The sequence below is a fragment of the Mastomys coucha genome, unplaced genomic scaffold (assembly GCF_008632895.1).
Source record: "Mastomys coucha isolate ucsf_1 unplaced genomic scaffold, UCSF_Mcou_1 pScaffold7, whole genome shotgun sequence".
NCBI classification, from domain to species: Eukaryota; Metazoa; Chordata; class Mammalia; order Rodentia; family Muridae; genus Mastomys; species Mastomys coucha.
Genome location: NW_022196913.1, coordinates 86,678,749 through 86,705,591, shown reverse-complemented (window position 1 = coordinate 86,705,591; position 26,843 = coordinate 86,678,749). Strand labels below are relative to the sequence as shown.

Here is a 26,843-nt window from a genome sequence, read left to right as displayed (position 1 = left end):
ATATAAACAGGACTTTTAGGATAAAGTTAAACTACTAACAATTAAGTTAGGAAAAATAAATTTACTTACTATTTTTACCTTTAAAAATTATGAGTATTTTTCACCTTTAGGAGAAATTACATTTATTAGGCTTTAATCAAATTTATCTCATCCTGGGTAGTCTGGTTCTTGCTGATCTTAATTGTGTTTCCTTTGCACAATCTTTCTTGGTTTCCATTTTTCTGCTTTGGATTCTTTTCATCATTATTCATTATTTATGCACTTCCTTTCAGGGTAGACATGCATTAGACTCCTATTCTTATGCAGATATCACTAAGATGTATTTCAAGATTATTCCTAATTTTTGCTTCACTCAAGACAGTTTATCAGGGCTTTGTGAAGACAGAAAGACTAAAATGTCCAATTAAGTATTGTAGAGCTGAAACACAACTTGGTGATTCAAGACACTGGTTTAAAACAGGCTTAGTCATCTTCAGATAGGAGGGGTGTGTGTGTGTGTGTGTGTGTGTGTGTGTGTCTGTGTGTGTGTGTGTGTGTGTGTGTGTGTGTGTATTTTGGAACTAATAGTGCATTTCTTTGTAAAGTATATTGAGTAGTATATTTATTAATTTTCACTAAAAACCTTTGTAACAGACACATGTAAAACAATTTATCTATTTATAAGGTAGCATATGATACATGCACATTAGGGGATGTCATGTAAGATTTAAATCAGATTAAACAGTTTTGCCTCACAAATATTTCACTAGGGTGAAGCATTTAAAAGTCCTTTGTTTTGAATTTTTAAAATATAAAAGTAAGTTTTTTATTAATGATCACCCTGTTGTGCAATAGCACTTCATGTGTCATAAGATATCTTATTATAAATTAAAATTTTTTAGTAAACACAACCCTGAGACATACCTCTAGAGCAGCAGCCAAAAGGTCTTGCTACACACACAAGATTAATGATTTCCACAGAAGACCAGAGCATTCAACAGAACACAACATATTATTACACTGAGAATAGATATCATTAAATCTCTTAGAGTTATATAGGCAAAGAAGTATACCACAAAGTGTTATATTCTCAGAATATTCAACATCTACAGTCTTTTCCATTCTTTTTTCCTATAATTGATTTCCTTATCTAAAAACCTCTCAAACAATGTTGAATATTTCCACTTATTGTGAGTGTCCATGTATTTAATGGCAAATTTTTCAAACTTAATCAAACAAAATAACATTTACTCATAGCTGACCACTTAGGTCAGTTGGTTATTTTATTGAAATATTTATTGATTATTTATTTATTTACTTATTTATTTATTTATTTAGTTTTACCATCTCTGACATTGTTAGAATCTATCTTCCCTTTCCAATCTAGCATTCAAGTAAAGAACTTTGACCTAGTGTATAGAATGCATGTTTCCACTCTCACCTTTCTATTATAATCACATTGGCTTTTTTCTTTTAGGTTATTAAAATCCACATCGGTGAAAATATTTGTGTTTTAACAAATAATGTATTTTTAAAATTTTTTTATTTTATGGTTTGCTTCAAAGCTATGCCAAAGGTTTTGTGTTTTTGTTCCTTTAGTAGTGGCCCATACTAAGCACAGAACAGGCAAATAACAGAGAAGATAAATAGACTTCCTTTAGAAGATTGTAATTTTATATTCATTTTAGAAAATGAATTTTTTAGGCAGTTTCTATGTAGAATATATATTCTTCACAACAATCTCTGATTGTGATTATTTTCATAATTCTCAGCATGTTTAGAGTCACTCAGTCTATCAGGCCACTAACAAATGAATACCTTGTACTGTTCAGGTGATGTTCTATAGGGACTACTATCTCTAACTGATGTGGAGAAATTGTGAATCTCTTCTTTCAAGAATAATGATATATAAACTAGAATTTGAACAAGTGGCTGCAATTTGTGGAAGTCAATATGAGAAGAAATATTTTAGAACCGAGAGTGCCAGGACTAATTACAAATTTCGATATGGTACATGCCAGAAAGAACAAGAGCCAATACAACCACAAACAAACAATGTGAATAAGAAGGATACAGGGGGGGCTGGAGAGATGGCTCAGTGGGTAAGAGCACTGACTGTTCTTCCAAAGATCCTGAGTTCAAATCCCAGCAACCACATGATGCCTTACAACCATCTGTAGTGGGATCTGATTCCCTCTTCTGGGGTATCTGAAAACATTTACAGTGTACTTACATATAATAAATAAATCTTAAAAAAAAAAAGAAAGAAAGATAGCAGGGCATGAAATTGGAAAGTAAGTGTATAGGAATCATTTGGATTCTATGCTAGGTAGTTTCTAACTTATCCTATAAGAAAGAGCCACATAAGTTTACAATGCCATCAAGTAAGGTAATGGAGTATACATTTTAGAAAGACTAATATAAAACACAAAGAGTACACTTCAGAGAAGAGAGAAAGTGTTGTCTATAGAATAGATAAGCAAATGTCTAATATAGTCAGAAAAAGTGATGTAATGGTCCTGGCCTGAAGATTAGGTAAATAAGGAAATCTGATGCATCCAAGTACCATTTCATTCCAGGCCTGTGGCAATGTTTAGAGCCAAAAGTGAAATGTAGGGTGAGTTAGAGGATATTTAAAGGAAAGTAATCCTAATTAAATGGTTATAGAATTCATACTATATTAAGGGAAATTTTACCTAGGAATACTATAAAAGACACTAATGCAGTACTTATTTTTAGGTTATCAAGTCCAACATCAATATCTATGTCATAGGAATAAGTTAGTGCAAATATTCCTAGGCTCTTTTCTAGAAGAATCACTGTGAGCTTATCATGCAAACATCCAGGACTATCATAGCTTGATCTTCAAAATGACAATGCTGATAACTCTGTTAAAACATAAGTATATATGAAGATACATGCTCAATTGCAGCTTACTTTAAAATGTAGTTGATTGCTTTTGACAGTCTAGAAAGGAATAACATGCTGGGACTTTAATGAAATAAGGCAAAGAAATTCAATTTGCAGTTATTAGCACCTAGGAAATTTGTGGTACATAACAGAATAAAGACAAACTGTGGTTTGACTAGCACTTTTATTAAGAAGAAAGGGGTAGAAAATTAAGGAGATATTACCTTTCTGTGTAAATTCATTAAAACTACTTGCTCAGCTCTTCTTTTGTCTTAGTGGCCCTTTTCACAGGAAGAAAATGAGTCAATTTAATATTGACATCTCTCAACTTATTAGGAGTCCTTAGATACTTATTAGGTAGCAAAGAATTTCTTTTCAAATTGCTCAATCGATTCAAGGTTTTGTTTCTTTCTCTTTGTGGATTTATATTAAAATAATATTAGGTAAACACGCCTCTGTCTAACAGTGAAATTCAGACACAGAAGACATTTATCATACCTCACAATTATATTCACAATCCTTCACAAGATTTAAATTATCAGGGTTGAGATTATTGGCATGTAAACACTACAATTCCTGTAATTTAGCATATCTCATATATTTTATATTTTTATTTATAATTTGTTTTTTTACTCATGTTCAAACTATTGTGTTTTCAAATTTTAGAATGCAGCAAGCACTCTAGTTTCAATATAAAGCATTAAGGTATATTAATATATATTTCAATGCAGTCATATGTGTGCAATTTTGAACTTAACATCCATTGAAAGATATTAGGTTGCTGTGATATTATTCAGGGTATATATCTATGTTTGAAATTTCAATTTCTCTTTCAGTGAAGACATGTGGCTCTAATCTTCAAGGACCAAGTGGCACCTTTACATCTCCCAACTTTCCATTCCAGTATGACAGCAATGCACAATGTGTATGGGTGATCACTGCAGTGAATACCAATAAGGTAAGGGTAACCACTTAAAAACCATAGTCATAAAGACAATGATGAAGATACAGCAAGAAGAAGACAGAAACCTGTAAGTCCAGCATAACTGACAATATAGACTTACTATTTTTATTTGTATTTAAAAAATATAACTGAGAATTTTGAAAATTAATGTCTCTGCTCACAGTTACTTACATGTAAATGAATGCATCCCAAATTTATCATTGAATGAGTTTGACATATGTGTTTGATGTTTGCAATCTGAGGCTTCTTTTCCTAAAACAGCTGTTGATTATGTCTCTACCTGACATTTTTTTCTACTTGACATGCTTTTCAGGTATATTATTTTTTCATGCATAGGTAGCTTTCATTTGTGCCTTGCTGTCACTAACAATAGTTTCAGTAATTTATTAGCCATAAATAGTTTAATGTGCTCTGAAGCAATAGCAGATTCATATTATGAATGTTTCCACAGGCTGAATTTCCTTTCTGTTTGACTATAACATGGGCAATGTAGTAGGTACCACTCACTGAACTACAAACAAAAGTATAGCATCAAATATGGAAAAGAGGAGCTAACCCAAATAAATATACATAATTAATTAAAACCTAACAATGACATAATTAGGAATAAAACCTAATATCTGAGCATCACAGGATAAAAGAGAATATTTTTCTTAGTTTTGGGATTTGATTACTGAGTATGATTAAGGTTCCCTTTATCCTAACAAGTTAAAGTATCAAAAGTGATACTTTACTGGTAATGGAATTGATTTACATTTGTGCTGTTGTGGTATGGTTACTAGTTGTGATTTGGGTTATTGTGTTAATTTTGTGTTATAAGCTCACTTAACTTTGACTGCAAGTGTGAAATCAATTGAAGGTTCTCCTTTATAAGTTTGTCCTATTAGAGATCCCTTTTCAAGGTGTTCATTTGTTTTTTCATATTGCTTCCATATAAGTAACCTGGAAAATCAGCATAGAAAACTCCAAGTTTATAGATACTGGATGAGAGTTGTTTAGAACAAAAAAGAGAAGAATGTTTACAAGGAAATATTTAGAGCAACCATAGTTTCTTTTATCTCAGGAGCAAACTCAGAGAAACACCCATGTGTATATTTACGAACTATCTCCTTGCTTATCTACCTATCAACCATTTATCCATTGTTTGTTCCTTTTACATATGTCAGTGTTCCAACTCATGACATGTAGAGTAATATATAAATTAATTACAACCAGAATGTAAAGTCTAGCTTCTTTATAAAAAAATAATTTCTTACTTTTCTGATTTACAACTTTTCTATTTGTGATGTCAGTGGAATGAGTTAACTATATAAGACTTTGAAGAAATTGTATTTAAGGTATTTTTAAATTAAAACAAGGCAGAAATGCAATTTATTTTATTTTGTATTATATTACAATCCACTTTGAGAATATGAAAGTTAATGACAGTGGACATTGATGAGAATGTACATTCTATGACAAGAACTTTAGCCAATTTAAGTGTAAACATACAGGAACTCATAGAAATAATAGTTGAATTCTCAGTAGTATATGTAACTGAATTTTTAGTTTCTCATGACATCCAAATGTTTCTAAGTCAGATCCCATAACCTTTTCTGTTTTAACGAGTGACACAATTTCATAGAGAAATATTGTAAGTCTAGAGGACACAGTGAACAGTATATATTTTCATTTCATTTATACAGGTTCATAAATAAATTCTGGTAATATTTGCATTCAATTAAATGATACTTAATCTATTACATTCTTTTCCTTAGGTCTACTATAGAAATAATTATTAAGATTTTTTAATGCAGTTCTGATAAAATATTATTATAGGTTTTTTACTATTCTGACACACACACAATGGTTTGCTGTCTACGTGATAATTATGTATTATCATGGAAACATACCCAAATCTGAAATTTAGTGAAATGAGAAAACAATTAAAATAGTGAAGAAAAATCTGTCTAAACATATCATTCCATTATTTTTTATATCAAAATAATGACTAAAATATCTGTTTTAGATTAGGAAACATTAAACTGTGAAGTGTTACTTTTCTGTGTTTACTACAAGAATAAAACAGATTGATTTTCTATAGAACAGCAATATATCATTCAGTTTCCTTCACTACAAAGGCTTCAAAAATTGGAATCGTACCCTTGTCTTTCTCTCAACTTTCTTCATAGGGAAGTATGTGTCATGTGCCCATCATTGGAACTGAAGTTCTGACACTTCAATAGCCCTCAATACTTATAAAAACACTGCCAAATTTTATAGAATTTAGGAATGTGCAGATTTCAGTGCCAGATCTATGACCTTAGTTGAACAAGTAGAGTTAGTTAAATTTTCTACCTACTACAGGTATCATAACTTTGATTCCCAAGCACAGCTGACTCTAAGAAAGAGTTACATGTAAGTGGTTCATTCAAGCACTGTAAGTGGAAATATAAAGATAGTAGAAAAATGAGGACATCTTAACGACAAGCAAAATTACAAGTATAAATAAAATATAAGCATTGAAGCCTAACCACACAGTGTAAAGCGCACCTGAGATTTGGTTACAAGTCAGGGGAATAAGAAGAAATTTCATACTTCTGCATTCTGTAGTCACTAGTTAAAGGTTATCCACGATGTCTCCATGTGTTGTTTAAGTGCATTATGAGTAGCCACATCAGTCCCTCGAAGGCTTATTGTTGAAATCATTTAGAAGCAGATACATTTGAAATATGAAGAGGTGTTAAAGAGTATAGCAAGCAAAAGACATCAAAGGAACTCAGAATCAATCATTGGTAGCATCTATTTCTATGATAGTGTTTGAGGGTGGAATTCAATACTCCACTGAAAGAAAAGACATCTGGACAGTTATGCCAGGATATAATACTTAAAGAGTAATGACAATGTGCAGATTTTGATATGTATATGGATAGAAATCAGAAAGCCAATAAGTATTAATAAGAAAATAAACTTGACTAAAAAATGTATCTAGAATACTTTATGACACTTAAAAAAATAAGAATACTGACAGATTATTTTTCCATTTCCTTACCAATTCATACCAATACAATAATCTCTTAACTATTCTATATTCAGTCTAAGCCTATAGGTTCAATGGTACCTATCTTCATCATTTAGTGCTTCATTTAGTTAAATTTACCTTTCTACATACAGGGAATAGCTATTTAAACTCCAGCTAATATCAATGAATGATAATAGTAATGAATGGAAATATTACAGTTGGTTGTTATAAGGATCATCTCTGGAAAACAAGATTAAATGTGTTCTTTACCTCTACTATGGGGGAAAATGTAACCTAATGTTCTGCAATAGCTATCTCACTATTGTACTAGTGGCACATCTTGCTCCCAATGATGTCCTACAAGCCAATACTTTACTACATATGTAGCTGGAGCCATGGATCTCTCCATGGGTACTCTTTGGTTGGTGGTTTAGTCCCTGGGAACTCTGGGGGCATCTGAGTAGTTGATATCATACTTCCTATGTGATTATAAGCCCCTTTAGCTCTGTCAGTCCTTTCTCTAACTCTTCCATTGGGGACCCCTTGCTCAGTCCAATGGTTGGCCGGGAACATCTGCCTCTGTATTTGCCAGGGTCTTAATATGTCTTAATATCTCTTATTTTGTTTCCCCTTTTAAGGAGGACTGAAGCATACACACTTTGGTCTTCCTTCTTCTTGAGCTACATGTTATCTGTGAATTGTATCTTGGGTACTCCTAGTTTTAGGCTAATATCTTCTTATCAGTGAGTACATACCATGTGTGTTCTTTTGTGACTGGGTTACCTCTCTCAGGATAATATTTCCTAATTCCATCCATTTCCCTAAGAATTTCATGACTTTATTGTTTTTAATAGCTGAATAGTACTCCACTGTGAAAATGTACCAAATTTTCTGTATCCATTCTTCTATTGAAGAACATCTGGGTTGTTTCCAACTTCTAGCCATTATAAAGAAGACTGTTATAAACATAGTACAACATGTGTCCTTGTTGGAACATCTTTTGGGTATATACTCAGGAGTGGTATAGCTGGATCTTCAGATAACATTATGTCTAATTTTCTGAGGAGTGGCCAGACTGATTTCCAGAGTGGTTTTCACAGCTTATAATTCCACCAACAATGGAGAAGTGCTCTTCTTTCTTCACATCCTTGCCAGTATCTGCTGTCACCTGAATTTTTGATCTTAGTCATTCTGACTGGTGGGAGTAGGAATCTCAGAGTTGCTTTGATTTGCATTTCCCTGATGACTAGTGACAAACCAAATTTACACAAAATCGTTCCATTCATCCAGCCCTACAAAGGATAATAGATGGAGAACTCCAACACAAGGAAGGAAACTACACCCTAGAAGAAGAAAGAAAGTAATCTTTCAACAAAACCAAAAGGTGATAGTCTCTAATAATTCCACCTCTAACAACAAAAATAATAGGAAGCCACAATCACCTTTCCTTAATGTCTCTTAACATCACTAGATTCAATTTCTCAATAAAATAGCAAAGACTAACATACTGGATATGAAAACAGGACTCAATATTTTGCTGCATATAGGAAACACACCTCAGTGACAAAGACAGACACTACCTCAGAGTAAAAGGCTGGAAAAAATTTTTCCAAGCAAATGGTCCCAAGGAAGAAGCTAGAGTAGCCATTCTAATATTGAAAAGACTCGACTCTCAACCTAAAGTTATCAAAAAGATAAAGAAGAACACTTCGTATTCATCAAAGGAAAAATCTACCAGGATGATTTCTCAATTCGGAACATCTATGCTTCAAATGCAAGGGCACACACATTCATAAAAGAAACTTTACTAAAGCTTTAAGCACACATTGCAGCTCACACAATAGTAGTGGGAGACTTCAACATCCAACTCACATCAATGGACAGATCATGGAAACAGAAGCTAAACAAAGACATAGTGAAACTAACAGAAATTATGAACCAAATAGATTTAACATATATCTATACAACAGTTCATTCAAAAAACAATAAGACATTGTCTTCTCAGCACCTCATGGTACCGTCTCTAAAACTGACCACATAATCAATCACAAAACACCCCTCAACAGATACAAGAAGATTGAAATAATCCCATGCATCCTATCAGATCACCATGGACTGAGGCTGGTCTTTGGTAACAACAAAAACAACAGAAAGCTCACATACACATGGAAGCTGAACAATGCTCTACTCAATGATAACTTTGTCAAAAAATAAAAAAAGGAAGAAATTAAAGACTTTTTAGAATTTAATGAAAATGAAGCCACAACATATCCAGTGTTATGGAACATAATGAAAGCAGTGCTAAGAGGAAAATTCATAGCTCTGAGTACTACTCAGCTATTAAAAACAATGAATTTATGAAATTCTTAGGGAAATGGATGGATCTGGAGAATATCATCCTGAGTGAAGTCACCCAATCACAAAAGAATACACATGGTATGCACTCACTGATAAGTGGATATTAGCCTAGAAGATCGGAATACACAGACCACAAGAAACTCAAACTGAAAGAAGGCCAATGTATGGATACTTTGATCCTTCTTAGAAGGGGAAAAAATACCCATGGAAGAAATTGCAGAGATAAAGTATGGAGCAGAGACTGAAGGAAGGACAATCCAGAGACTGCCCCACCTGGGAATCCTTCCTATATTCAAGCACCAAATACAGACTCTATTGTGGATGCCAGCAACTGCTGGCTAACAGGAGCCTGATATAACTGAGAGTACCCAACTAATACAGAAGTTGAGGCTCACAGCCATCCCTTGCGCTGAGCACAGAGTCCCAATGAAGGAGCTAGAGAAAGGACCGAAGTAGCTGAACAGTTTTGCAGCTCCTTAGGAGGAACTACAATATGAACTAACTAGTACCCTCAGAACTCCCAGGGACTAAACTACGAACCAAAGAGTAGGCTCATGGCCCCAGCTGCATATTTATCAGAGGATAGCCTTAGTCGGTCATCAATGGGAGGAGAGGCCCTTGGTCCTGTGAAGGTTCTTTGGCCCAGTGTAGAGGAATACCAGGGCCAGGAAGAGGGAAAGGGTGGGTTGTGTTCAGGGGGAGGGGGGAGGGAATAGTGGATTTTTTCTTTCAGTGGGGAAATGGGGAAAGGAGATATCATTTGAAATGTAAATAAAGAAAATATCTAATAAAAAATAAATTTTTTAAAAAAGAAAAGAAACTGGTGAGAGCATACACTATTAGCTTCACAGCATATCTGAAAGCTCTAGAACACAAAGAAGCAAATATACCCAAGAGGAGTAGAAAACAGGAAATAATCACACTCAAGGCTAAAATCAACCAAGTAGAAAGAAATAGAACTATACAAAAAAAATCAATAAAACCATGAGCTGGTTCTTTGAGAAAATCAACAAGATGGATTAACCCTTAGCCAGACTAACTAGAGGGCACAGAGACAGTATCTAAATTAACAAAATCAGAAACGAAAAGGGAGACATAACAACAGGTTTCATTCTTTAATGAAGAACAAAGTTGCTACTTGATCGCTCCTAGGACCGAACAAACCTTTTTTTTTTTTATAGGATTCCTTCTCATAGGCTTTCCATTCTTCAGTGAATGGCATCACACCTGTGAATATATGGCATCCATAATTGGACTCAGTGGGTTATTAAAAGCAACAACCAAAAGACATTAAATTAGGAAGGGGTTGTAATGTGGGAGACATGAGAGGAAATATTTGAGGGGAATAGGGGTGCATATGACAATATTTAATTAGAAAATAAATACAACTATCTAGAATATAGGAAAAGAAAAAGATAAACTGTATTGTTTAAAATGATAGTATATATAATATAGCATATTTTTAACAATATATTTGAATAAAATTATCTAAAGAAAGACATGCATATTATAGAGTGATTAATTAGTATTTCAGAACACTTTCATTTTGAAACATTCTCTTTCCTGGGCTTCTTTATTCTATTCTGAAATTCTCTTTACCTTCTCAGTTTTGACAGTGCTTATCTTCCCTTTCCATCTCCTTAAAACGTCAAGATTTTCAATACTAGCACTTTATTTTCCATTCCCCTTTGTTTACACATATCCAAATGTACATTCAGTAGATTCATTCCACATAATTAACATTACTGAAACATGCCAATGTTTTCTTTCACTCACACTTTTGTTCTTCTTTAGAATATCAACTAATTGTATTAGTAGTGAGCCAATGGTTGAGGCAAAGAAAGTAAATTTGATTGTAACATAGTTTTACAAAAGAAATGATACCAATTTAGCCTAAAATGGCTTGACTCCTTTATTTTTTTATGAGAATAAATACATAGTTCAAAGTAGCTCAGTACTCCAGCTGAGGTCTTCCCATGAAAAATCAAGTGTCAACAATGACCAGGAAGTTCTAAAGCTAGCATGTTTGTGAGGCAATGGTTTCAGTTGAGCACCTCTGCCCAGCAAAGAGATAAATAATGAGTGTTTAGGTTGTAAAAATATAATTTGACACAGTCAAATCTGAGACTAAATCTCTTGTTTTCCTTCTAAGTGGTTTCATTTATGAACAGACAGAATTAAATATCTGTTAATCATCTACATATTTCAAACATTCTATTCTTTCTATCTCTGATTCTATCATCAACAACTGTGAGTCCCTTTTCCTTCAGGAAATGGTTGTTTTTCTACAATATATTCTGAATATGTTTTTTTCTAATTTCTTGGAGATCCTTCCCATCTCCCCTAATATTCAAGTCAACTCCTTTTCAGTTTCACCTTAAAAGTCAAACTGGCATCTAAGAATTGTTAATAAAATAAGATAGAACTAAAACCAACCAAAAAAGACATAACAAATATAAACAGAAGAAAAAAAGCCACCAAAGAAAACAGCACAAGAAATGCATAGAGACACATGAATCCAAGACACATGAATTCCTACACACAGTAATCCTATAAAAACACAAATTCTGAAACCCTAATGCATATGCAAATTACCTGTAATGTTAAAAACTAAAAAAAATGCCTGAAGTGTAATAAGACAACAAACCTCCAAAGAGGCCATTGAGTTTGTGTTGGCCATCTACTGACGGGCATGGATCCTCCATGATTAACAGTGATTTAAATGCACGTGAGACTCAGGTAGAGAAAAATAGTTCACATTCTAGTGGTTATCACTATATATCTAGTGGTTAAGGATGTGTGTGTGTCCACCTCTCTCCTCAGCTCTATGACCCTATTGTTCTGCAGACCCCTACAGACTTTGTGCATGTTGCCACAGTCTCTGTTACTGTAAGCCTTCTAAAATGAAAACAGCTATGAAAAACATTAATACCCTATTATCTCCTGAACTTTACTTTGCTTACTTGGATTTACAAATAGTTCTGGGAAATTTAAACAAATAAAAGAAAATCAAGCTAATTCACACTAGTTCAAGGAAAAGGACTAGAAACACTCATGGGCATCCCTCTGATGCATAATAGTGCAGCAAAGATCTTGTCAAGGTAGAATTGAGTCCTAGTATTTCATCTAAGCAGAGGATTTCTTTCCTGTTTCCACAAACTCTGTATGTAACCACTACTGTTAATTTACTAGTAGACATCATGGGTGAAAAGGGAATAGGCAACAAAATAATGAACACAGACTATATCCAAAATATCATTGCAATCTTTCTTTTATTACCCATTTATCCACTTATCATGTTCTGTACAATATTGTACTTATCTACCCACACTCCTCTGTTACTTTTTGGTTTCATAGACACACTGTGTCTTATTTGGTTTAATATCCTATATATAACACAGAAATATAAAACTATGTGATGACTGACTGAACTGGAATAATATTTGGAAAAAGTATATTAAAAAAGGATACACTTACTCTTGCTCTCTTGCTCTTGCTCTATCCTCTTGTCCCTTCCCCCTCACTCTCCACATGCTCATGAACGGCCTATACTTCTCTTGTCTTCTCTTGTCTTCTCTTGTCTTGTCTTGTCTTGTCTTGTCTCATCTCGTCTCCTCTCCTCTCCTCTTCTGTCTCTCTCTCTCTCTCTCTCTCTCTCTCTCTCTCTCTCTGCCTTTCTATGCCTCTTAACTCCCCTCCCCATGCCCTTAATAAACTCTATTCTATTCTAAAAAAACTACACACTTAATCATAGATTTGACATATTTATCAAATAGAGAAAAATTCTCATTTATCCTCTCAAATAATAATCAAAAGTTAACCAAATTTTATTCTCAGTAACGGTAAAAAGAGAAGATTATTTTGAGTAAAAATATATAAAAAAGGCACACACAAAAATTTTAATAAGTGTTCATTATTAAACATATTGTATGAATATATGCAAAGGAGTATTGAAATGATTATATACTTACCATAAATGTTTAGAAAAAGTTTAACTCAAACATTTAGTAAAATAATTCTCAAAGATTTAGGATGATAATTGTAATTTCCTTTTTATTGCAATTTTATATCAATTCACTTTAGATAGGACAATGATAATATTTGAAAAAACAAAAAAACTAACCAACTCTACCTGAGGGAACATTTGAGTTCATTAGGGTAATGTGTAGAAGAATGTGTAAGGGTTTGAATACAAAAGCATGAGTTGTTTAAAGGAAATTATAACACCATAAAGTGATTTCAGCATGGATGTAAGTGTTCACTGATGAAAGGTCTATGCCAGGAGATCCTTGTCTAACTTATCGACAACTGTCCCAGGGAATCACCATTCTTAGGAAGTGTTTAAACTCAGTGAAAGGCACTATGAAACTGAAAAGTTCCTGAGTTCCTGGAGCCTTTTGAGTTTTATTTACTTAACATGTTTTATGAGTTTCTCCATTATGTTTGGGAGGAAATGTGTAAATTTAGAGAAAATAGTGACATAACTAACATAAAAAATGTTTTCCATAAGGCTAAGTGTTTGCCAATGAGGCAGATCACTTAGTTAACCTATTTTAAAACTGAAAATTTGATCCCCTACATTGAATTTATTAATGATTTAAGAAAGGTGTTGTTTATATTTAAACAACTTAGTGTCAGTTTTCAAATGATATATATTTTAATTTCCTTTTTTATTGTGTGTCGATGTTTGTGTGTTTGTCAGGTGTGTGTGTGTGTGTGTGTGTGTGTGTGTGTGTATGTGTGTGTGTATGCTTGTGTGTGTATGTGTATGTGTGTTTGTGTCCAGCTCTATTCTGGGCTGCTTTTAGAGAGCACTTGAATCTTGTTAAATTCTGAAGAATGAAAATGATTTTCTCATAATTGTTCAGGCTCTCTGGTCCCAGATGGTTTTATCTATAGATTTAGTTTTCTTGAAAGGGCCGCTACTCTATTGCTTATGTAGCATAAGCAATATGTAGCATAAACTTATACCATCTCCACAGAGTAGGAGCATTATGTTTTCTCATGGCCAGATGTGAAATACAAGGGAACTTAAGGCTACTTATGCATTTCAAGAGACTCACTGCTATTCACAAAAAGGTGGAGCCTTAATGATTGGCTTACATTTTGGTGGCCTTGCCTCTTAATTATGTCAGTACCAATGCATCAATTTTAAAGAGAAAATATTTAATGCATAGTGTTTAACATTAGCTCTATCGCTATCTCTGTCTATTGAAATCATAAAGCTATATCTTACATTTACTTGACAATGATTTTAATAAATGAAATCACAGAGGATTTTAAAACATAGTTCATAGATGAAAAATATTTAGAATGCATCTCATTAATTTTAATTTTATTAAATTGTTTTTCATATAATGTGTATCAATATGTCTATCTTTCCCTCTTCTCCTCCCAGTTTCTCCCCTCCTCTCCAAATGTATTTATCCCCTTTGTGTCTCTTGCTAAAATGCAATAGACTTCTGATGGATAATAGTAAAGTAAAATAAGAGAAAATTGCAAACAGAAGAAACTCATCTCTTTTTTTTCTCTCTCTGTCACACACACATACACAAACACACACACATATTGCTTGATTCATTTCATAATAAAGTTCAATGTTATACATTACAATTGTACTCAAGTTAGATTTAGATCAGTGTAATATCTTAAAAGTGGAGCAATGTGAGCATTTATCAACAGCATGGGAGAATAATCATTTCTATAGCAATTGGCAATTTCAGAGTTAACTTAATCTTGACAAACTTTCATATTAGATTTGCCTTGGGAATAATACTGTTCTGTACTTTTTTTCTATTCTTTATTCTTGGTATAGTTCCCTTGAGTTATATAATATATGAATAAAATATTCTTAATGGCATGCTAATAAATATATCACATAACTATTTAATAGGTTAGCCACTACAGATAGGCTTCTGCTTCATAGTCAAGTAAAAACAATAACACACTTATCCTGCACTCTGGGAAGGATGACATGAGAAAATCCATGCTATGTATTCAACCTGAAACACAGAGCACAAAAGACAACCATGTTAAATATACGAATGATTACTACCTCTCCAACTACTAGACCACTGCTGCAGTCATGGCACCATTACCCTGTAACAACAGTACAGTGAGCTTCATTATCTTCAACAATAGGAGCGCTTAGCTTCCTGCTGTACAGAAACTCACTCAATACAGAACGTTCCACACTCTTGGGAAGATGCCCTGGTGATGATTCATCAGATACCAGCAGTGTGTAGGCTTCCACCTATAGAGTCCGAAAATGAACTGGGGAAAGTTTTTAACTGTGCTTCCTAAAGTCAAAATATTACAATATAGAAAGCAAATGTTATTTTAAAGGCACCTTTTAAGTCAGTGACCACCTTACTCAGCATCATGAGAAAATGTTTTCTGGCCAACTCAGAATCCTTCCCCCAACTCCCCCTTCTTGTTACTTGGGTTAGCAGTGTGGAAAGTAACTTGGGAGATATGACTAACTCACACATGCAGATCCAACAAGATAAATATCTTCAACATGCACACCAGTATTTTGTCTCTTTTCTTAGCACTGACTCTTGTCTTTGAATTCCAGCCTCTTTTGACCTAACAACCTAGCCACCCATATTTTGTGATACAAGATTGGAATGGATTAACATCTGCAGAAGTACTGCTGTTCACTCTTCCTGTTTCAATTATGACTGCTTTTGTACACTCCTGTTACATGCTCAGTTTGTGATAACTTCTATTGCTCAACAGCTAGCATGAATGATTCCGTGAATCTTTCATTTTATTAAACATGGCATAATAAATCCAAATTCAGACCTCAAAGGGCCAGCAATCACAGCCCCCAACATGTTTTCAAAAGAACAATTGCTTATCCTCAGGAAATTTGTAGCTAGGCCTTTAAACAAACCACAAGAGAACACAGAAATATATAATAATACTTTGAAGAATCCTAAGTAGAATACAACTTCCACTTAGAAGTTAAAGTTTCTGTATTTAAAAATAGATGCACACAGATAAAGGAATCTATATTTAGATAGGTAAATTATAGATATTAGATAAATAGATATATCTTTAAATGCAAGTAGATGGATATATAAAGTCCACTCAGAATAATTCCATTATTAGTAAGGTATAATGTGGGAAATGCATTTCTTTTCAATTCAATTTATTAACTACATACTATTTTGTTTAAAATAGTTTTAAAATATATTACATTTATTATATAAAGTATACATAATGTCCTCTAATGATCAGAATATTTTCTACAGAATATATTTGAAAATATAACCATTTAAGTTGATCACTGATGTACACTGTGACATTTATATTTTATGTTGTAGGAGCTAACCATGCATGACTGATGGAAAAGATCCAACATTTTGTACTTTTGTGATATAGATTTTCATTTTATACAGCATTGAGCATTGTCCCTTCAGTGAAGCACTTGGACTGTCTTATTCAATCTGGCATTGTTTCATGTTCCAATCCCCTACAGAGGAAAACCAGTGTACAGATAGAAATGGCATTGTAAAGTAAAAGGAAACTAAAAGCTTTTATCATCCCATCAATAATTTTTTCTGTCCCTAGATTCATCTTCATTTCTCTGTCAGAAAAATATGAGCCCTTATAAGAATTGAAGCTATTAACCTGATGCAAAAGCAAAATGGATGAACCTTAGAGAATTCCCTGAGCTGGCACTTCTTATTATTAACAGTCTAGGCAAGCTCTTTGGGACATATCTTATGTAACAAAATATCTAAGTATAGCATTACAGTATGCAAGTTTTGAGAGTGTAAGAGATTATTCTTTGTAAAGTGAGCATACTTCCAAATATGTAAATAGATTTGTATTTTATGCTTTAAGTCTTTTATATTTGCTATTAAGGATTTCACAAAAGTAGTATCTCCTAGTATTTTTATAAAATAATCACTATTAAACAATTCCATCAATTTTGGCATTATACTGTTATGATATATTATTTTGACATTTACAAGTAATAAAATTTGACAAAATAATATCTTGAATCAAAAAATGTATATATTGGCTTTCCATGTGTGTAAAAATCTAAAAGAAATGGCTAAAATCATCTTTATCTGAAGTACAAACATCTTGAGACTGTCTACTCTTCCATTCCTATATCGCTTTCACAGCATGAGACTTCAACATCTCTTACTATGTCCTGTTTTCACTTAAATCCCAACTAAGCTTGTTGGTGAAAGGGCCAAATAAAGAGCAGGCACATACTGTCCACATTGCTAAAACCTTATCATTTTCTGCTTATCACATAAGTTCAAAGTTCTTAAGGGATCAATTTTATGCTTCCACCTCTGGCCTTTTTTCTCATCATTTCTTGTCTCACACTTCACATATCACAAACTGAAGAGTGAGTTTTTCTGCTGTGCTATGTTTCAAGCTTAGCCCTGTAATATTCTTCCCAAGTGTACTGTCTAGTTTTATGTCAGTTTGATCCACACTAGTGTCATTTGAGAAGAGATGTTCAATTAAAAAATGTATCCCACTAGACGGATCTGTGGACAAGCCTCTGGGGCCAATTTTTTTCTTGATTAGTGATATACTTTAATGAGCTGGGTAGGTGGTCCCGGTTGGCATAAGAAAACAGGCTGACCAATTTATGGACAAACAATCTAGCAAGGGTCCCTCCTCTATATCCTCTACATTAGTTCCTGCAATCACATCTCTGGATGATGGACTACAAGCTGTAGGATGAAATAAACTTTCTACTTTCCTTTCCTCTGACTGAGCTTTTCCTCCTGGGAAAAGTTTTCCTCTACTCTTCCAGTGTAGTGTACAGTTCTCATGTGTTTCCAGAAGTGATAATTGTCACACAGCATCATATAGTGGACATTGCATCCAGCATGGCTAAGTTAATTTTTCTCCATTGGACTTTGATGACAAGGACTAGAAAGTATATCAAGAAACTAGTTTATATATCAAGCTAATTTAGACACCTCAATTACAATGTGTATATTTTTAGTTAAGTATATATTTAGGATCAGTATACCTAGTAATCAAACAAGTTATTACTATGGCAGTGACATATTGTTCTTCTGAGACACATATAATGTGTGAAAAACATACTAAAGGAAAAGAAACACTTTTAGCAGAAGACCATATCAAGAAAGAGCTCTTCCTATGAATCTTACTGATGTGGTGTAAAAGAAACTAGCCTCAAGATACACTGTAAACAGATATGAGCATCTGCTTTATGGTGATTAGGTTACCTGGACAGATAGTAGCTGTCATTTTCTAAGTGCCTATTACTTATCACCCACCTTTTGTGTTATTCACAATGTTGAATATCATGATTTAGAAGTCATCATGTCTAAAGACTATTTTACGTGTCTCAGAGAACTGTCTAACTTTATGTGACATTCTGTTTTAGAGATGGAACTTAACCTCAGGCATTTCCTGTGCCCTTCACTAGATTATCCTGTCTCTGTAATGAGGATAGTTGATATTAGTGTTAAAGCATCATTAATTTGTTGAGTTAAAAACTATCAAAGGCTAATTTGAATGTTGTACTAATTACATAAGTACAAAATGTTCCATAGAAAGGTCAGCTGCTATAGAAATATTGAGAAATTTTATCTGCTTTCAGGCTAAGTAGAAATAGACTTTTCATGGAAGATAAATAGCTCATGTTTAATTTAGCAACTCTATTTTTTACAAAAGTTTTGAGCAGATACTTAGTAATTATTATATTTCAGAAAACCTCCATAAGTAGGAGACATATACCTGACATGAACAATAAATTATAAACATTCTAAAGATTAATAATGTGTGTGTGTGTGTGTGTGTGTGTGTGTGTGTGTGTGTGTGTGTGTGTATGTGTACATGAGTGTGTGTAGTTGCTCAAAAGGGCACATTGGATTATATGGAATTGTAGATGAGGGCATTTCTGAGCGTTTCAGAATGGGTGCCTAAATCTTAATTCTCCTCTTCTGATAGTATTTATTCTTAAACTTTGAGCCATTTCTCCAGCCCCTAATATAGTTTAAAAACTATGAAGTGTTGAAGAAGCACAGTGCTCTAAAATTTTGTAGCACTGATCTACCAAAAAGAAAAATAGCATGATGTTTTTAGCAAGTATATTTTGACATTAGGCAAACTGCATGTTTTTTTATTATTTTTCTCTATTACTTGAATAAACACAGATGAATTTCCTAGGAAAAGGCATTTTCTTAAGCTAAGTGTTTTTTATCTTTATTTGAATAGTTTCTATTTAAGTATCAGAAAAGCCAAAGTTAATGTTTTCATTAGTAAAAAATTGAAGTAAGATAGAGTATTCTCCAGGGCTATAAAGACCAGAAGCCTCTTCATAAAATACCTGTTTCTTCACACTATACATTTCATCATATAGGTTCTGTGTTCACATTACATGTTCTAATAGATTCCACATAGTCAGATAAAAATCAGTTCAACACAAATTTTTAAATTTAATTTGGAAATGTAGAATTTGTTTTATAATCCCTTCCTCAACATATTATTTATTCCCATGAATTTACTAAAATCAACTCACTTACAAGGCTCTAATAATCTAAATGCTCATAAATGAAATGAGACTGACAAGGTCATCATAAATGATTGTGCCACAACTGGCATTTGGTTTAAGCCTAGCAATTCCTGAAGCAGAATGGTATACAGAGTGACATAGACAATATAACTAAGTTAATTTTCTGAAAACGAAGAGGAAAAGGTTTAAAATGAAGAATGAATATAGTGTCTGAAACAATCATTCTTTTTGTATATCATGCCTGTCTAAACACTTCCTACTTTGGGGCTTAGCAAGACTGGTCAGTCTGTAGAGTGCTTGCAGCACAAACATAAGAATCAGAATTATATCATCAGCACTTGGAAGGTAGCAAATAATAGTGACACTACATGACTTCATGAGATGAAATTATCACAAATTCTTTTTTTAAACACTCAAAAAAAAATTAGCAGCAGAAAATGAACCAGTTAGAATCATCACTATATTCTGGAAATCAAGAATGGTTGATTGGTTGATTTAGTTTAGAAAATCAAGAAAGTTATAAACTAATTAATGTAAATTAGTTGATTATGTCAGAGTCCTTTTTATCAATTTTGTGAAGTAAGTGAACAGGTCTCCTTCCCATTAAAGGATTATATGATTTCATAAGTAATATGGTATTCTTTTCATACTAGAGTACATAATATTCCAGTGTTAGTACAAAATGATTCAATATACTTGCAAATAAACCAACATGAATCTATTCATATCATGATGGCCATTGAGTATTTGTATATTAACCTCTATTTTTCCATATTATACAGGGATAAATTAGAAGAAAATTGCTTTGTAGTCACATTTATTACAGTTGGGTCCATAGAAAGGAATCTTCATGCCAAACCTCTATTTAACAATGACTTTTCATGAAACAATTCAGGATGTGATGTGAAAACTAGGCAAAAATGAATTAAATCAAAATGAATATCTAGTTTTTTGTTGATTGTATATCATCGATTGTGTTCAAGACTATAAATACTCAAACTTCCAGTGACAATTCAATAGTAAATCTCTTATCAGAAATATATGAATTAATTTCAAATTAATTTTTTGCTTAGTTTTATTTGCGGTTGGGTCCCCTTTGTTTCATAAGTTCATACAAGAATCTCAGCTAAAATTTAGGAAAAGCCTTCCAAATTCTTCAGGACATGACCATGAACCATAGTAATGGATCTCACTAATGTGGTATAGAGCAAGCAGTCAGTCATTTACAAGGTACCTAATTTTTTATATTAGCATATTAGTGTTTTTAAGCCATGTGAAACAAACTATTTCCTAATTTTGATTGCAATTCAGTCTTCAATCTATTATTGTTAAATTGACAAGAGTAAATTGGATCTTTAATTTGGATAGAATGATTGATGAAGTATTCTGAGAGGAACTCTCATGGAAATAACAAATTCATTACTTTATATGTGTGATTTGTTCACTAGAAAGCAAGGGGAATTGATAATACTATGAAAGAATACCATAAAAAAGGAAATAAACAAGTATACCATAAAAGACATATCTATAGATATATACATGTATACTACACATACTTGAAAAGAGCAGTAAGCTGAAATACAATGATGGATTAAATGGAAAATAAATTATTTCTTGAGGGTTCTTTGTAACAATTTTCTGGAATTCATGATTATTAATTTAGGCCTTATCTCTTAGAACAACTTATAACATAAAAGTTTACTTAGAACTCTTCATAAGTCATGGATTAATTCCAGTTGGATATCTACATGTGAGGATAGCTCAAGAAAAATTAATGTTTCTATTTTTGATTTAGGTCCATAGCATTCACAATTTTCTTGTTCAACTCAATTATAGTTAATAGTTATAAAAGTACAGAAGCAAATAAATCTTTATAAAAGTGCTCTATGAAATAACAAATTCATATGCTTAAATATATCCAATACTGAATACTTAGCGAAACAATGTTAGTTAATAGATTCTTCTTCAAATTGCAAGATCTTTATAAAGTGGAATAATATTGCCCTGTATGTATTTGTAGTTTTCTTTTTCTTTCATTCATCAATATAAAGTTAGGTTGTTTCCATTTTTGACAATTGAATAATGCATCAGTGAGCATGAGAATGAAGATATCTTTATAAGTTTGTACTTTAATTTTGAGCACTTATGATAATTGGATTGTAGGAACATATAGTAATTCTACATCTAACAATTAAATTTTAAAAATACATTTATTATTTTCCAAATTGTACTACCATATTCATATCACCAGGGTATAAAATGACTACCCTCTTGCATACTTTAAAATACTTACCAGTTCTTATCTTCAGCTGTGTTAAACAATATATGAATTTATTTTAGTGCTGCGTGTGTGTGTGGGGGGTGTGGGTGTGTGGGTGTGTGCATGTGCACATGTATGTATATATGTTTTCCTTGACTGTGTAACACATCACATAAAGAACCTGAAAGAGAGGGTTCTCTACTTCCTCTATAGATCTCATGGGTAGAACTAAAGTGTCTCTCTGAGCCCTTCCCCTGGACCTTCTTTCATTTTGATAACTAACAGGTGTGAGGTATTATCTCTGCCATCGTGGACCTGATTTTTGTGTCTCTGTTGATTGGACTCTGAAAAAGTTTAGTACTACGTACTTCATAAAACTTAGCATACTGGAAGTTGAACATAATGGACTCTTCTAGCGCAAGCTTGAAGAATAAGAATTCTGTGATAAATGTGAACAGTGGGGTCTATCTCATGATATTTCACAATGGAACAAAAGACTTTAGCAGAAACTGGTATAAGAGCCTGTAGTTCTATGTTTCTTTCTCACCACTGGTGTGTCAAGATGCTTCTAGGAGAGTGAAACACAGAGGTACTAAGCTACATTCTTTTCCCCCCTTGGGCATGCTGAGTTCCTGTGAAGCCAACAGGTGTTCAGGAGATTTGAAGAAAAGGTAACCTAAGACATAGGTCCCAACTCATTGTCTCTGGGTGAGAAAAGGTGTGGGCTGGGATGGAGACTGTGATTCTTTAACTCCTGAGCATCCAGCAGATTCTGCTGGGAACCTTCAAAGAGTTGAGAATGGAACCTGAGGACCTGAGGGCCTGAGAGCTTAAGATGAGTGATTTTTATTGGGGGTGGAGGGTGAAGGCTTACCCCATGGAGTTTTTGAGGGAGAAGACAGGCCTTGCTTTGTCTAAACTGTTTACTCATGGTGGAAAAGAACTCATGGGACTTACTCAGGGTTGACCAGAGATTAAATACTTTTTACAGGAAGGAATGTACAGGAAGGAAAGAGTAGCAGGTAGTTTTGGCTACACCCACTTTGAGCTCCAGATAAGTCACAGGCATGTGCCTGTCTAGGAGCTATCTCGGATTCACAGATGAAACAAACATACATTATCTCATTTTTTATTGGATATTTTATTTATTTACATTTCAAATGTTATCCCCTTTCCCAGTTTCCCCTCTGCAAATACCCTATCCCATCCTCCCTCCTCCTGGTTTTATGAAGGTGTTCCCCTACCCACCCACCCTCCCACCTCATAGGGGATTCCTCTATACTGGGGCACCAAGCCTTCACAGAACCTCTCCTCCCATTCATGTCAGATAAGGTCATCCTCTACTACATATGCAGCTGGAGCCATGGGTCCCTCCATATGTACTCTTTGATTCCCAGTCAGAATGACTAAGATAATGAAAACTCAGGTGACTGTAGATGCTGGCAAGGATGTGGAGAAAGAGGAATACTTTTCCATTGCCGGTGTAAATGGAAGCTGGTACAAACACTCTGGAAAACAGTCTGGCTGTATCTCAGAAAATTGGATATAGGACTACCTGAGGATGCAGCTATACCATTCCTGGGCCTATAGCCAAAAGGTATTCCAGCATATAACATGGACACATGCTCCACTATGTTCATAGCAGCCTTATTTATAATAACCAGAAGCTGGAAACAACTCAGATGTTCTTCGACAGAGTGCTTGATACAGAAAATGTGGTGCATTTACACAATGGAGTACTACTCAGCTATTAAAAACAATGACTTCATGAAATTCACAGATTAATGGGTGGAACTAGAAAATATCATCCTGAGTGAGGTAACCCAGTCACAAAAGAATACACATGGGATGTGCTCACTGATAAAAGGATATTAGGCAAAAAGCTCAGAATAACCAGGATACGACTCACAGGCCATATGAAGCTCAAGAAGAAGACCAAAGTGTGGATGTGTCAGCCCTTCTTAGAAGGGGGAACAAAATACTCACATTATCTCATTTTTATCCTGCCTTACTGGCTCTGTGGCTGGGCTCCTCTAAAGCTTCCATGATCAGTGTTCCCTTACCTTTATTCCTAGCTCCACACCTCTAAATCTGTTCTCCAGTTTGTTGCCCAGTTACCTTCTATGAAGCCCATTGGTCTTGCTGCCCAAGATGCTTTCAGGCTGTCCTTCTGTGGGCCCCCTTTTCTTTCCTGCCACATTTGAGAAGATCTCCCTAACAGCTCTGAGTCTGTTCCATCTCTCTTCCCCAAGTATCTTAATTCTCCTCCTCCTCTCTTTTAGCCTGCAGGAACCTGGAAGTCCTGCCTCTTTCTTTCCACTCAGGCATTGGCTGCTGGGATCTTTATTGAATAATCAAGGGCCAACTGGGGACATGGATCTTCAGTGTCAGTATTCTAGATTCCCAATTAAAACAAAGCTTCAAAACCACTCCTCTACAGGGATATGTATTGGCCAAGCCCTCAGGACCTATCTAGATACCTCAATAGCATGGAGAACTCTGGGCTCTAAACTACATGACCAGTTGTCATGATTCTCTGTATCATGACCTGCAAATTTCATCTTCTCAAAATATAATTTCTGTGGTAGCAACTCAAAAGGTAGCTTATATGCAAGGAAGAAAATCAGAAGAAAGGTTGACTGCTCCCATTTTGATAGCTCTAGAACTCATGTACTTACCTATCAGGGTACAAAATAAAGAGGGAAATATAAAGCACAACTAAAATTGTAATTAAATTGTGGTGTTTCAGACACTGATTCACAGAGTACAGATCATGTGCACAGGTGATACAGTTAAGATAATGCTTCTCCCAGTCTACAGCTCAATCTGGTTCCTAGACTGAGCTTCTTCCACTAAATACAAAGGCCACTGCATGCTGGGTTAGAACAGACAGACATAGTGGATGGACTCACCACATAGCTCCAGAGGAATCTCCTGAGGTCTCCAATCCTGTCAATAGCACAGTATGGTACACACCCATCTGCTGGGCATGTTCAGTGACACAGGATAAATATATGTATTTAAACTCTGAATCAAATCTACCTAACAAGAAAAAAAATTGGCACATACCTTTTTCTCACAAAATGAAAAAGAAATGAAATAACTCATGACAGGAGAGGAGGGAATGAATCTAGGTGTACTGAAGACTGGTTGATGAAAGATCACAGTTTCTGCAACTGCCCAGCCAATCTTATATGTCAGAAAAGCCCTGAATTCAGTTTCTACACAATGAATCCTTCCAGTGAGTAGCCTGGATGAGTGGATCCACATCAAGGACATGCATATCAGGTGAAAACAGACATTGGAAGGAGAGAATTCTCTTTACTTCTCTGTGCCCCTACATCTCTCCACTGGATTCTACAAGTGGAGCCACAGGGAAACTAATACCATAAGTGTGATGCTGTCCAGTTAGGAGATCCAACAGGGAGTGATCCTTGAAGAGCTACAAATAATCAGAGCTGTTTTCCACCTGAATGGAGACAAGAGTAGGAGCCTCTTCTAGAAGACTTGAGAATCAAGACAATTAGAGACCTTAAATCCTCCAGCAGATGAAGGAACCAGTCTTCATCAGCTTTTCTCTTGCAGAACACATCACTTGACAAGACAAGGTTGTTCCTAAAAAGGTCTATTAATGTTGTTCCCATGGCATCACTGTCCTCTTTGTTGTGTCTGCTAGTCTTATATCAACTTAACACAAGCTAGAGTTACAAGAAAGGAGGAAACCTCAATAAAGAAAGTGCCTTCATAATGGGTGGTGCATCCCAGGGCTGGTAGTCCTGAATTTTACTGGAATCAGACTGAGTAATTCATGGGGACGAGCCAGTAAAGAACAGACCTCCATGGCCACTGCATCAATTTTTGTTTTCAGGTTCCAAATCTGAGTTTCTTTCCTGAATTCCTTCAGTGATAGATGAAAATGTGGGAATCTAGGCCCAACTAACCCTTTCATTCCCAACTAGCTTTTCGGGCATGGTGTTTTAAAGCAACAATAGAAATCTTAAGACAAGGCACTACCAGGAGAGTTGGTTATTGCTTAGAAAGACATGATCTGATTTTTTTTTTTAAGGATTGAAGATCTTTGGAAATTTGGGTTTGAAAATGCACTGAGCATTGAGAACACAGTGGGATGTGCTTTGAGAACTTGGAAGATGATAATGTTGAGAGCAGTCAAAAGAATAGAGGCATGGACTCTGAAGATTCAAAGGAAAGTTTAAAGCCTCTATTCAGGCCATTTTCTATTTTGATCTAAGATTCTGTGGTTCTGGTTAGCTGGGACTGAAGAATCAGTTGTAAACAAGGTACCAAAAGTATAAAGTAAAACACTTGCTATGCTGGGATTCTCAATGCTGGTTGGCTAGAGCTTAAAACTCAGCACAGATTAAGAGGAGACCAGCAGCCCTGAGGTGAAATCTTCCTGGAAGCCTTTCTTGTGAGCCCATAGAAGCAGTGTACCAGAGGAAGCCAGAGTTGTATTTTGCACAGGCAGTGCAAAATACTCTTGGTGGTATGAGAATCACTCATGTGAAACTGGTTTTGAAGGCATGGAAAGAAGCTGTGCTTGGTATTGTGAGAAACTAAGAGAGGCTATCAGTGAAGGCCCAGTCTCAGTGGCAGTCGAAGGCCCAGGACTGAGGGCATCATACGGAGAAGCTAAGGTCTGGCACCATGAAGAGAGCCTAGTAGAAGCTACTGGTGAATGTTGAGTCTAGTTGTAGCAGAGGAGTTCAGAATTTTGGAGATGCCAGTACCATGGGTTGATTGCCAAGATTAGCAGCAGCAGTGAAGTGGAGCCATCAGTAACCTAGAAGAAAAAGTGTGTGTGTGTGTGTGTGTGTGTGTGTGTGTG

The 26,843-nt window shown here is 34.6% G+C and overlaps 1 protein-coding gene across 6 annotated transcripts in view; it reads left to right on the top strand.

Annotated features, from left to right (window-relative positions):
* The window catches only part of Csmd3 (CUB and Sushi multiple domains 3), a 1,179,548-nt gene that overhangs the window by 559,531 nt on the left and 593,174 nt on the right, over positions 1 to 26,843 (top strand). For all 6 annotated transcript variants that reach the window (XM_031358937.1, XM_031358936.1, XM_031358940.1 and 3 more), the window contains one exon: positions 3,726 to 3,847. In XM_031358937.1, coding sequence (XP_031214797.1) covers positions 3,726 to 3,847 — 122 coding nt within the window. The remainder of the gene's footprint in view (positions 1 to 3,725; positions 3,848 to 26,843) is intronic.